General features: G+C 46.7%; 1 protein-coding gene across 7 annotated transcripts in view; it reads left to right on the top strand.

The window, feature by feature from the left end:
• Positions 1-12,112, top strand: part of LOC108920812 (forkhead box protein P2-like) — a 117,931-nt gene extending 105,819 nt beyond the window's left edge. For 6 of the 7 annotated variants that reach the window (XM_029247118.1, XM_029247113.1, XM_029247116.1 and 3 more), the window contains 8 exons: positions 1,533-1,734; positions 2,288-2,364; positions 2,467-2,568; positions 4,697-4,818; positions 5,387-5,456; positions 6,453-6,616; positions 10,826-10,966; positions 11,386-12,112. In XM_029247118.1, the coding sequence (XP_029102951.1) occupies positions 1,533-1,734; positions 2,288-2,364; positions 2,467-2,568; positions 4,697-4,818; positions 5,387-5,456; positions 6,453-6,616; positions 10,826-10,966; positions 11,386-11,476 (969 nt within the window). In that variant the 3' untranslated portion in view covers positions 11,477-12,112. Of the gene's footprint in view, positions 1-1,532; positions 1,735-2,287; positions 2,365-2,466; positions 2,569-4,696; positions 4,819-5,386; positions 5,457-6,452; positions 6,617-10,825 lie in introns of all 7 variants that reach the window. The other variant, XM_029247119.1, reaches the window with a different exon arrangement.
• The last annotated feature ends 818 nt before the right edge of the window (positions 12,113-12,930 follow it).

Genomic DNA, 12,930 nt, shown 5'->3' with positions numbered 1-12,930 from the left:
TATTGATCCGTCGATGCGGAGCCATTATAGTTTATGTAAGTAATTGATATCATAAATAAATGAATTTTTAATTTAGAATAATGCCTCGTCACAGTTAAATTGTTACATTTCCCACATGCGGTACAGCCACATCTGGACCCTGGTATAACCCTGTACTGCTTTAATACGTTTTTGTACATTGAGGCAGGCTTTAAAGGTGTCCGGCAGGCCTTTGTCAAAGTCTCTTTACGGCAGCATAGCAAACGCGCATCTCCCGGTGAAGTTCAGCAGTGTAACGGTAGAAGGGAAAAAAACGTACAGTTGAAGCAGCAGACTAAGGCGTGCGAGGAACCAGAGCCATCGGGGGCTACGTTTGGGGGTGCCTGGTCCCTTACCGTAGTGCAGCTAACGCGCAGCGCCTGGCCGTGGCCCAAGAAAGAACAATTAGCTAGCACGTGTTCGTTCGTGTTCCCTAACAATTCCCGTATTTGTTGCACGTGTAAGACATTGCCACGAAGAAAGATCGGCGCACCCCCCCATTAACAATGCCCTGTTTGTGTAGCCAGATGCCGCGCTGGGGGAGGGGGGGGGCCTCGGACGCCTGTCCTCGACCGCTCAGATTCGAGCCGAGTTTTCCCGTCTTCGCGTCTCCTGTCTCGTTTGCGCACTTGAGGTTGACCAGAGTGGCTGTACTCGGATAAATCACTTTTACATTACTGCGTTACATCTGTCCGAGAAAGGTGTAAACGCGCAAAGCGTCCTTTCTCGCGTTTTCATTCCCCGCGTCCCTTTCTCGGCGACACCGCGGTCGCGTGGAGAGAATGACGCTTCCAGAAGAGCTGGCCAACTTGATGTCTCCTCCTGTCACCTGGCACAGGCCAAGAGTGATTGTTAACAAGGGAGACTTCTTTCCCCGTTCACCATTGCCAATCGCATTTAATTTGAACATTTTCAGCGTCCTCTAGCTAATTTGCAATTAAGACAATTTAGTTTAAATGTGTAGTAATGTCATTACCGTTCCACCAAATTAGCGCGCGGGCCAAAAGGTCGGCGCAGGATTTTCCAGCTGACTGGATCGTCTCGGCGGAGATCCGAAACCGAGACGCGGAAGGGTCCGGTCTCGCGTGTCGGGTTCCGCGCGGTCCGGGCGACGCTGCGGAACCGGCGCGCTTCGACTCGCGGGAGACGAACGGACGGGCCGCTTCCGTGTGGGATTAGGCAAAAGGTCACGACCCTGGGCTTGCCGAAGTCAGGGGGCCAACTTGCGCAGGGCTCCGTACGCAGCGGCCCTGCTCGGATCGAGATGCCGTTGGGTAACGGCGAAGCAGATCATTAGATAATCTCGAACAGCGTGCTCTAATTAGGATTCGTATGATACAATTTCATCGTGTAATTACTGGAGATTGGCCACTTCCTTTGCAGCTTGTTAGTGGAAACCCAGCTGTAGGATTGAACCTTCGCTCATTTGTGAGAGTCTTTTTAAAGCCGCTCCCTCCCTCCCTCTCTCCCTCACCCCCACCTCACATCTGCGCCTCCCTTCGGGGGAACTGCAGCTCAACTTGGTGTCGAGCGTCACCATGTCAAAGAACCTGCCGTCGGCGTCCCCGCCGAATTTACCTCAGACGCCCACCACGCCGACGGCACCCGTCACCCCGCTGACCCAGGTGCCGCCGGTGCTCAGCCCCGCCAGCCTGCCCAGCGTGGGAGCCGTACGAAGACGCCACTCGGACAAATTCTCGATGCCCATGTCCTCAGGTACGGGCCGCGGGGTCCGGACCGCGGCATTCTGGGAGTTTTTTTACGCGGAAGGCCGCGCTCCCAGCTCCGGCCGCATCTTGCCGCACGTAACGCCGAGCGTTTTTGCACGTTGTGCTTTTGAGAAAGTAGCTGCATGTGTACGCGTTACCACTGGGTGGTGGGGGGGCGGCGGCGATATCGATTTACAAAGATACATGAAATGTGTGTAAATAAATAATGCCTCCATTTACATAAATATCGCTGTGCATTTTAAATGTCTGCCGCTTGATGTTTATATTGACTAGTTGTGGCTCATTAGTATGTAAGGACATAGATTATTCAAATAGATACAAAATATCTGCATGGCTCTAATTTCATTGCTGCATAAGTGTTTAAGATTCCTCCTGAGAGGAATTAATTAAAATTGCATTTTGCCAGACATGTAAAATGCTGATTTAATGTTATCTCTTGCCGTTTTTTAATTTGATAAAAATCCAGTGTGGATTCTATACCGGAAGGATTCAAATTTACCAATTATTTTCAGGTGATGACAGAGTATTTATTTTTGCAGAGATCGCCCCAAACTATGAGTTCTATAAGAATGCAGACGTGAGGCCTCCGTTTACTTATGCAACTCTCATAAGGCAGGTAAGTGGAAAATAAATTAACTCTGCCTGATTAGATTAAAATTAATTAATTGTATGCGCTCTCTTTAGTAAACCGCAGTTTGACTCGTCTCCCTCCTCTCAGGCCATCATGGAGGCGGCCGACATGCAGCTAACGCTCAACGAAATCTACAGCTGGTTCACGCGGACGTTCGCCTACTTCAGGCGCAACGCGGCCACCTGGAAGGTAACGTTTCGAAGAGAAGCCGGGAGCCGTTTGTTTAGCCGACGTCGGCCGATTGAAATCTCGCTCCCCTCCTTTTAACCCGCCTCCCGAACGGAACGAATCCCCTCTCTCGAAACGACAAGCGAAAGGATCATTTTGCCTCTGATATCGTTTTCTAATTTGGCTAAATTAATGGGCGAGGCTTGGCGCGAGAGCGGGGTCCCGACACGCTAATTACAGCGCGGGCGCTCCGTCATCAACACCTTTGTTAGCCGCCCCGTGTTTCGTACCCCCATCCCCCATCTCTCGCGTCCCATTGGCTAATTAGTTTGAAAAATGGCTGTTTGCCTTGCGCAACAAATGGAGGCGGCGGGTTTTTGTCTTGGCGCGTGCCTGTCTGCGCACGTCGCACGTCGCCGGCCAGCCCGGCCCCCGTCCTCGCCGCCACCGGAGTCGCGGGCTTGTGTCCGGTGGGCCGGAACCGAAGGCCAGTTAAGTGAAAATTATCCCGTCGGAGGAGAAACGCAGTTTATTTACTTAGACAAAAGGCCTCATTTATATCGCCTGTCCAAACAACTCCATTGTCTGTCTGCGTTCCCTCAAAGGGTCCTGGGAGAAACGGCGTCTTCCTGGCTCTTTCTGGAAGGGAGTGCTGTCGTGGAGGACGAGAGCTCTCCCTCAAGCCCCAAATGCACCGTTTTATTTTCATTTCAAAAAGGGGACTGAGACATCAATTAGCCACGAGCCGTTCGAGGCGCCGAGGAGGATCGGCGGGGGGGGGGGGGGTGTGTTTGCAGCCTCGTAGCCACTCATCTGGATGCTCGCCATTTCAGAGCCCTAGATTGAGTACAGTGAATTAATTTGGATTTAGAATGCAAATGATTCAGCCGAGTGGTTTCGGATCCGCGGGGGGTGCGAGGAAGGCAAGGAGACCGTTTTTCACGTGGCGTTCGTTTTCTGGTGGCGTCACGCTGCACCGACGGCGGATTGTCCTTGTTTACACAGGTAACCGTATACACGTGTGTGTTTTATTTTTTTAAAGGATTGGCATCCTTCTTTGAGAACCTGCCAGTCACTTTGTGTAGATTTTATTTGCACTTTTACATTTTAGTTTCATATTTCCTTAGTAACTTATTAGAGAAATGATCCGTGATGGGCCTGTCATTTGATTAACTGAGAGAAATTTTTAAAAGAAATGAAAGGTGATTTAATATCTCAGCCTGGTCTCATCAACCGGGTTGGGGAATCCAGCTCTCATTCCGAACAGCTTATTAGTTCTAACTATATAGCATGCATAATAAAACTGTTCATTTGCTCATTAATATTAAAATTATCATATTCAGAGCCATGGGCATTAAGATCAATCAAATCCTTGGGTTTTCAGGTCAGATGTGAGATCTGCTTATGAGTTTTCATAGAATCCTTTTCTTAAAGCAATACCAATGCAGCTGCCTGGCGAAATGATGGGGGGGGGAAATTAACGTGAAAATTAAACAATGCGGCGTTTGTGGATTTGCCTTTTTCTTATAATTGAGTGTATTTAAGTATTTGAAGGCTGTGTTGCAAATAACTACTGTTCTTTTTTTAAGGGGGAAATGCATGCATTTATGTTGGGTTTTTAATAAAAGAATGCAGCGCCTTCACAGGCTTGATGTTTATGTATTTAACGACGTTTCATTCTGAAATGCCAAGCAGTTTTTGAAAAGGATGGCAGCAGCTTCATCTGTTACGATAGAAACTGGAGGACGGCAGCAGTGGCTGATGTGTGTTTGTGTATGAATGTGGGCCTTGTAAAAATTAATGTTTCTGGAAGCATTTTAATTATTCTTCAACTCGATATTGTTGTTGTGCGGTCGGTCCCCAATCGCCGCTGGTTTACAAACACGCAAATTTCAACACTTAAATGGTTTTTGAAATTTCACGTATAGGTAGGTCTCTGCTCAGGATCAGTCTGGAAAATAATGAATAATTTTTAAAACAAAAAAAAAAGAGTGATAAATAAAACCAAAAGTTAAACAATGCATACCTGGCATCAATGTCGAGACCAGGCAATTATATTAAAAGCTGCAATGAATGTTTGACTTAAATCGCTGCCTTTAAATGCTTCTGTGAACCAAACCGTGTTTGACGACTCCTTTCTCGCATGCAGAACGCTGTCCGACACAACCTGAGTCTGCACAAGTGCTTCGTGCGCGTGGAGAACGTGAAGGGGGCCGTTTGGACCGTCGATGAGGTCGAGTACCAGAAGCGGCGGTCGCAGAAGATAACTGGGTGTGTTCGCCGTGGGTTTCCCGTGTCACGCGTGCGCTCCTTGCGTGTCTTCAGATGCTATTCCAAACCGGCACCCACCATCTAGGAGGGCGAAACGGTTACGCCGGGGAGTGGTGGCATTTCAGATAATGTTTCTTTCATTCATTCATTCATTCATTCATTCATTCAAAAAAATCTGCAACAAATTCTCTAGGACTGTTTGAAATGCATTGTCCAGCTTCTTTGTGTTCCACATAATTTTTTTTTTTTTTTTTTTTTTGTTAATTTACAGTTTGGTGTAATTTGTTGGATTGTTTTCAGACACTGAGAGTAATTCTGCCGCGTGACTCATGACATAGATTTCCTTGTATACCTATTTGTATAGAATTAATGAAGTCAGTAGACAGCGCTGTTTGATCTCACTCAGCTTTTTGTTCTGTGCAAAGAATTTTGTCGGTGAATGAATCGCTCCCTCATTTTTAAATCACTCCTACTGCAGTCTGAACGCACAATGAATTCAAAATGATTCCACCCTCCCCCCCACCCCCCCCTTTCTATTTATTGTATTTCTGTTCATTTTAATTTTCAGGAGTCCAACGCTAGTTAAAAACCTGCCCTCCAGCCTGGGTTATGGAACAGCTCTCAATGCAAGCTTGCAGGTAAATGTGCTCACCCCTCCCACCCTACACATGCTCCAAAGCAGTCTGGAAATTGTGTGTGTGTGTGTGTGTGTGTGTGTGTGTGTGTGTGTGTGTGTGTGTGTGTGAGAGAGAGAGAGAGATTGCGAGTCAGCTCTTGTAGCTTCGCCTGTCTGGGCACCGTGGCGGACTTTTGAGTCTCCACAGCCCAGCCCGCCCACCCCCTATCCCCCCCTCCCCCCCCCGTGTGGGAGCGACGAGAAGGACACCCTGTGGCAGGGACAGGAAGCTCTACTCCAGCCGTAAACGCCGCGCTCATAGCGGCCTCTGCAGATGCAAGCGGATGAGCATTAATATTTATCCCGCCTGTCATAAATGATTTCTCATCAGAGTGGGGGTGAGCGAGGTGCTCATGGCAAAAACCTGAAAATTTAATTACTCAATGTAATTTTTATGCGCAGGAGGCAAAATGTCAGGACTTTTTATTTTGAGGTAAAGTTTTGCTAATTTTAATAGGCATGAAGCAACTTGTTTTTCATGTGTAAATGTTGGGTTCACTGACAGTGTCGCTGGAGTGTAGAACCTGTTGGGTTCGGCTCCAGCGTACCGGTTAGCGGCAGTGGGTCACCAAGGTGATTCTTCTCCGGCTCCCGCAGTCCGGCATGCGGTGGACGTTCAGGACGTAACGTGTACTTATGTCGCATCAAAGCCCATGTCTGAAGCGTCCAATTTACATGAGACGCAAGAAATCGCAGACATCTGGCTTCCAGATTTGCTTGAGTGTGGTCTCATTCATTAGCCGTTCCCCCGCCGTCACGGGAGCTGCTCGTCCCCCCCCAGGACAAACCCTCATCTTCACCGCTGCCCTGCAAATGAGCAGCTGCGCTAACCCAGGCCCCCCCCCACACTGTCTAGCTGAGGTCATGGGGTGGACCGTCATTGACTGGGTGTCGGACAGTTGACGCCTTTTCTCTCTTTTTCTCTCTCTGTGCGTGTGCGTGCATGTCCTTTTGCCAGGCGGCGCTGGCAGAGAGCAGTCTGCCTCTACTGGGATCTCCAGGCCTGGTCAGTGGGACCTGCACAGGGCTGCAGCAGACGACACAGGAAGACCTCAACGGTACACTCGACCACCTGGACACCAATGGCCACAGCAGCCCCGGCTACTCGCCGCAGAACCACCTGTGAGTACCGTTTGGAGGCCTCCGGCACTCAGTTGACCCCCCCCAAGCCCGTCGATGCACGGTGATTTGTGTAGGAAGGTGCTCTTTGGTACAGTCACAGTTCCCATTGTGATGATGCCCACCTCCAGAGGCTGCCGTTCATACGCTGTTAACCTCATTTTGTGCACACTGTCCATATTTGGGCTCCACTATTTTTAATTTGTATGATGTTTGTGTAGCTGCCCTTGTAGTATTATACATTGAAAAAATGTGACTCCCATTTTATGAAACCTTAAATAAGTTTACAGTTAGCTTTAGGATCATTCTGATCTATAAATAGCGGTAATTACGGATTCAGTTTTAATTACTCCGATGTCGGCGTTGTAGAGGTTTAGATGTTATATTTTATGCAAGACTGTTCCTATTAATATTTAGCAGCTAACCGTATCATTAATTACTTTACAATCTTTGCCTTTCCATCTTTTTTAATGGAGCAGACAGAGGAGGACTATTAAAAATTAATGTCTTGTGGGTTTCAGAAATGTGTTTGTAAGGAAGGGCTCTCCCTCATCAGTGATGTCACTGGTGTCAGTGCTGCGTTTACTGATCCGATCCAGAGGTGGAAGGTAGGCAAAGTCTGTGGGGTTTTTTTTTTTTTTTTTTTTTTTCCCTCCTTTCTCTTCTCCTCCGAGGATGTGACGTAAGCGTCAGGTTAGCACCGCTGCTCTTACGCAGGGCAAGAATGTACACATTGCTCTTAATTCTTGTGTGATGACAAGTGGCATTGAAATTGATCACTGGAGGAGCTGCAGCACAGTGGCATGTAATTCACAGAGTAGTTGGGCTGACTTTTGGCGAAAATGGTGTCGAAAAAAGCAAGATAAAGCAAAAAATGCGCATTTTTAAAATGAGCCTGAATGCTGCGTTGGGCACGGCCTCACCCGAGCGTACTTAGGTGCGGTAATGGGCGGGAGACCTTCCTGTGGAGACGCCTACTTCCTCTATGACATCGGGGAGCTCTGCCCCCCACCCCTTTGCACACACTCTACATCCTCAAAATGGAAGAAATGTGTTTTTGTGAGTGCGATTTCGGGAGCTGTGATGAATAATACAGATGCGCTAATAAAAACTAAGGAGTAAAATGAGAAATGGCGCTGCAGAATTGAGCAAAACTGACAATTAGAGGAGCCTTTTCCGCTTCTCGGTTAGTGCCGTTTACCCGACAGTGGCTAACTTGGCTTTGGGTCGCTTCGTCTGCCAAGCTGTGGCTAAATTAGGCTTCTGACACGACTGTTGCCGTTCGGTTTTTTGCATTCTCTCTGGGTAAAGGCGGGGAAAAAAAAAAACACAGCTGAGAAAACGTGAAAACGGCACGGGCTAAACACTGCACACGGGTAAAAAGAATTCGGTACGAGTAAGTAATGTTTCTTTTATAAGTTGCTCCAGATCTTGGCTTATGAATTTATATTTTATAATTAAATGCATTTTTTAATCTGTGTGTTTTTGCTCTTTAAAATTCGTGCAATTACGTCATCTACCACGAGGGCAGCTCTTTGGGTGTAATTTGTGAAAGTGCTTGTAGAAGGAGCGACAGAACGTGCAGCGGTGGGCAGGGGATGGTACCCAGCTCGCAGAATCCCCCACCCCCCTCTCAGGCGCCGTTTGCATTCGGTGGGACGACGTGCGCGCCGTTCGCCGACCCACCGAAGACTCCGCCCCTCCTCGGTGACCGTGGAAACCGCAGTTGACCACAGATGGTCACAATAGGGCCAGGACGGTGCGTGTCGTGCCGTCCTGTGATTAAGCGCACGCTGCCGGTACAATACACAGCTAATGATGCTATTTGCATCCCCTGCATTTCTATGCATGATTGCCGGTAATAATCCTGTCATAATATGCATGCGTCCCAGTCCAATTGCAGTTATGAATTCAAAGATACATAGCTGGCATTTATTTCTGACTTCATAATGCTTGCTACTCATTAAATACTAAACGACTAATCCAGACATCTTAATACACTGTAAAGTGACTGTGAGAACTAATCATTTCGCTCGCCTTTTTTTTCTCCCCCCCCCCCCCCAAACCACACAAGCATGTTACTGATTTATAATTAATGCAAATTAAAGCTGTGAGCTATGCTTTTCGCATTAAGAGGAAGCCTCGCCATGTTTTATGTCCGCTGCTGCCCGCCACAGTCCAGCTTCATCTATCTCTCTTTAATGTTTTTAAGTACGTATCTCTGGGATTGTTTGTTATTGTATGATAAATACAAGTGACAGTGCTTTTAGAAGGCTTTCTTTGTCATCAAGCTCAGGGGACGCCGTCACACCAAAGGAAAATTTACATCCCGGGCCCATTATTCATTTCTTGAAGTTAATTGCGAGCAGAAATCAAATTGCAGGGCCATAATAATTAATTTATGATCAGAGTGCAGGAATTTAAAATAAATCTCCGGTGCCGTTTGCTTCGGCTCATGGGTCAGCTGGGCTCGGGTCCGGGCCGCCGCCTCACCTCTGCGGCCACTGTGATAAAATCCACGGCAGTTCGAGTCTCTCGAACCCTCGTCCGCGCTCAAGTCTGCTCGCTTCCCGCCCCCTTCGAATGCACGCGTTCGGCGGGGAAAGGAGTGCGAGTAATTGGCCGGCGTTCTCCGAAGACGAGCCTTCCCAACAAGATCTGAATATTAAGTTATTTTGCTATAAATATTAAAGTAATCTGTACCTTTTAAAATTCTTTTCAAATTCAAAGTTACTTCTGCCATTGATGTCTGTAACCCAGGAGATGAGGAGACAGATACGCTGTAATACTGAGACTACTTGATAAGGTTTTTCCCCCCACCCCACAGGGATTCCCTGATGCATCTTATGTGTCAAAAATAATTAGCTTTTGTCAGATTTATCATTGTAGCACAAACCTTTCCCCGAGTAGGGCCGGCTCGCGTTAAGCCTTGTTTGCGTGTGACAGCGTTATTATTCTTGTTAGGAGACGGCTTCCTCTGTCACCCTGTTGTGTTGGGAAATTTCCCCCCCTCCGGTTGTGTTCCGCGCCCGTGTTTTTCTCCCCTTTATTGACACTCAGTGAAGATATTCATTCATTTGGAGTTAAAAACATGTATCATCGCGTGTGACGGAACTGCCGGGCTCAACTTGATTAATGACACAGTCTGGCTAGAGGTTCTCTTTCTTTGCCCCCCCCCTCCACCCGCCCATCCCACCTCGAAACACCATGCCGGCCCTGCATATTAATGAGAGATTGCAGTTTCTATTAACAAGATAAAAAAAAAAAAAAAAAGAAGGCAAGACTCCTCTTGCTTCAGGGGCAAGAGGATGAGAAATTCTCGATTATTTATAATGCTGCATTTTTCAGCCAGGTGCCATCGGTAAACTTTTCCAAGCCCCTTCCCCCAGTCTCCACTTCCCTCCCAGCAAAATTAGCCTCTCATTCTTCTTTTCTCCTCTTTGCCAGTCAGAGGTTCTGTGTTCTGTGACATGCTTGCTGCGCTCTTAAATAAGAACGTGAATGTACCGGTGTGCCGCTAAGCACATTTGTCCTTTTGTCTTGGGTTGGGATTTAAAGTTGCTCCAGGAAGAATTACCCAGCTGTGTGAATTGGTAAATTGCTGCAAGTGGCCCAACGTTGACAGTAACTCGCTTTGGAGTAGAGCTTCAGGTGAATGAATGTGCGTAAAGTCTTGCGGTGGTCTGTCACCCGCTGCATTGTGGGACGCGGAGGACGTGTGAAAGGGTGTCGATCCCGCCTCCCCCCGCATGTCGTCTGGGGCGTGGCAGGACATCCCCGTGCCCCCCGCTACCGCCTCGCCCCACCCCCGTTCGCCAGCCCTCGTCTTGTCTGCATTTCCCCCCACGCAGCATTTCTAATTACCTTTTCTAAATAGCAGCGTGAAAACGGGGTATTCGCGGCCCGGCGAAATGCCAGCCGGGCCTGTAAGCAAACATTTCAATAATTTATGAAAAGGATGCCCCTGCTTCACACCACTTAATCCTCTGGCCGCTCTGACGGGGAGATGGGGCCTATCGAGCATGCCTAATGAGATGGAGGAAGACATTACCTTAACTCAGCCTGCGTCTGTGTTACTGAGTAAATCGCTCAATAATCGCCATACATCAGGTATCATCCTTTTGCAGTCATGTCTTTTTTTTTTTTTTTTTCTCTCCTCCTCCCCAGAACTGACCGACCGACTGACTGACTGACTTTGTTTATCTATTTCAGGCCACCGGTTCACATCAAGGAAGAGCCGCTAAACCTGGATGACGAGGAGGGTCCGATGTCTCTGGTCACAACGGCCAATCACAGTCCGGAGCTGGAGGACGACAGAGAGCTGGAGGAAGGGAATTTATCGGAGGACCTGGAGTAAGGAGGCCCATTGCTAGGTTCTCACCACCACACCACTACCAACACTACATGGCTGACTCTTACTGGGACAACTTCCTCAGCATGCATCACCAAGACAGCCCCAAGGAACTATTTCATAGAGCCCTTTGGGAAGCAGAAATGACAGGCATAAAAATGCTTGGTTTTTAACCACGAGACTCCTTTCCTTATAAACTCAAATAGCTTGGCTGTACATTAGAGGAACAAATGGCTAATATGAGCTCATTGCTTGGAAGGAGAAACAAGGAAGTCTGTTGTGTAGAAAGCTAATGGCGTCGTATGTTGCCAAAAAATAGTTTTAGTTCCATTCAGTGTGACGTTCCAACCTGCGTTCATTGTTGATATTAGAAACAGTTGCTGGTCCAATTCAAGTTGTTGCTCTTCTATCATTTGCACAGGAGTAGTGTCAGAACCCGGAGCCACCAGCTGCTTGTGGCCGACATTCGAAGACCAGTGTTTTTCATTTTCCAACATGCTTTCGGTTGTTGACTCATTCTTTTGGCAGTCTTAGCTGTAACGGACATCCCTTGAGTTACGTACACCTGAAATGCAGAATCAGACTGTTGCTCTTGCCCAAAAAAAAGAAAAAAAAAAGGAAAAAAAAAAAATTCTCAGTTTGTGCCGAAACAACAAGATGTTGAAACCCAACCATTTGAGAAAGCACCACGACAAATGAGAAGCTTACCTGCATATCCTACTACTGTTCTCTTTACCTCCTTGTTCTGAAGCTTTGTCTACCTGCAAACAGTCAAAGGCAACAGCTAGAAACCAAAGCCAACTCTATCAATGGCCAATAGCGCAGACAGAAGCGGCCAGCCTCCTCAGTCAGCCTTCTGTAACTTTAATTATTGCGAAGGGAAGCTTTCCACGAACTACCTTCTAATGACCTCTGGGATCGTTTGATTTGGGCCCTGTACAAAGAGAAAGGACTGACCCGAAGGTGCGTCACCCTGTCACCTGGCTCAGACTTTGCCTGACGCGTTGCTGGTGCGGAAACGTGGCCGGGTGCTGGGGGGCCGGCGAGGCAGCCTATACGTGGATCAAAAAGTACAAACTGACCAAAACAAGCTTTGTGTATTTAATGGAAGTGCAGAATTTGTACTGTTGTGAATTTCCTTTTCTCTCTCTCTCTCTCTCTCTCTCTCTCTCTCTCTCTCTCTTTTTTTTTTTCCCAGTTTGTTTGTTTTACTTTTTTAACTTTCATTTCTCATGATGTCATTGTTTTCCAGTGAGTGTGTAATGTTAGTTGGACTGTTGCGTCTGTCAAAATTTTTTTTAATTCTATTTTTTTAATTTCTTCAAAGCTGTGTTAAATGAAACTGAAAACATAGTAACCAAACATTAAAAGATCTAGCAAAGCCAAAAAATAATAATAATAATTTCAAGTTGATATGAAATGATCTGGCTTGGTTATCAAGTAAGAGTAATGAATATAGCCATTGTAGAATAGGATGTCAAAGGTGAAAATAACCTTTTCTAGGTGATATTTGCTTTGTAACATAGTGGAAACATTACTTGTGTAATAAGTACTCATCCATAGCAACAGCTGTCTATGAGGATGCAGTGGAAAATAGCTGTGGATTGATAGGTTTTGTAGTTCCATCATGTATTCAATTGAAATATTTTATATCACATTTGTAAATTTACAACAATTTGGACTAAAGTGGGGGAAAAAGTAGCTAACTTGTCTGTTGTATTGATTTTATCTCAGCCAATGTCATCTAGAAAAGTGGATATGGTTGCTTTAATAATGGTCATTTCTGTTTTCAGTCAAACCAAAGCTACACAAAGTTCTGCCTCTTCTTGTATGGGACAGTAAGGCTAACATTACCCTCCCTTCTAAAGACTTGCACACAGTCCAAATTTTGGTACGCTGGCTTTCCTGGTCCTTGTTTTGCTAAAAAGAAGAAACTACCAATACATAAAAATGAATTTTCTAATGA

This window comes from Scleropages formosus, chromosome 21 (genome assembly GCF_900964775.1).
Source record: "Scleropages formosus chromosome 21, fSclFor1.1, whole genome shotgun sequence".
Lineage (NCBI taxonomy): Eukaryota > Metazoa > Chordata > Actinopteri > Osteoglossiformes > Osteoglossidae > Scleropages > Scleropages formosus.
The sequence above is the reverse complement of the archived record's forward strand: the minus strand, read 5'-3'. Positions and strand labels throughout refer to the sequence as shown.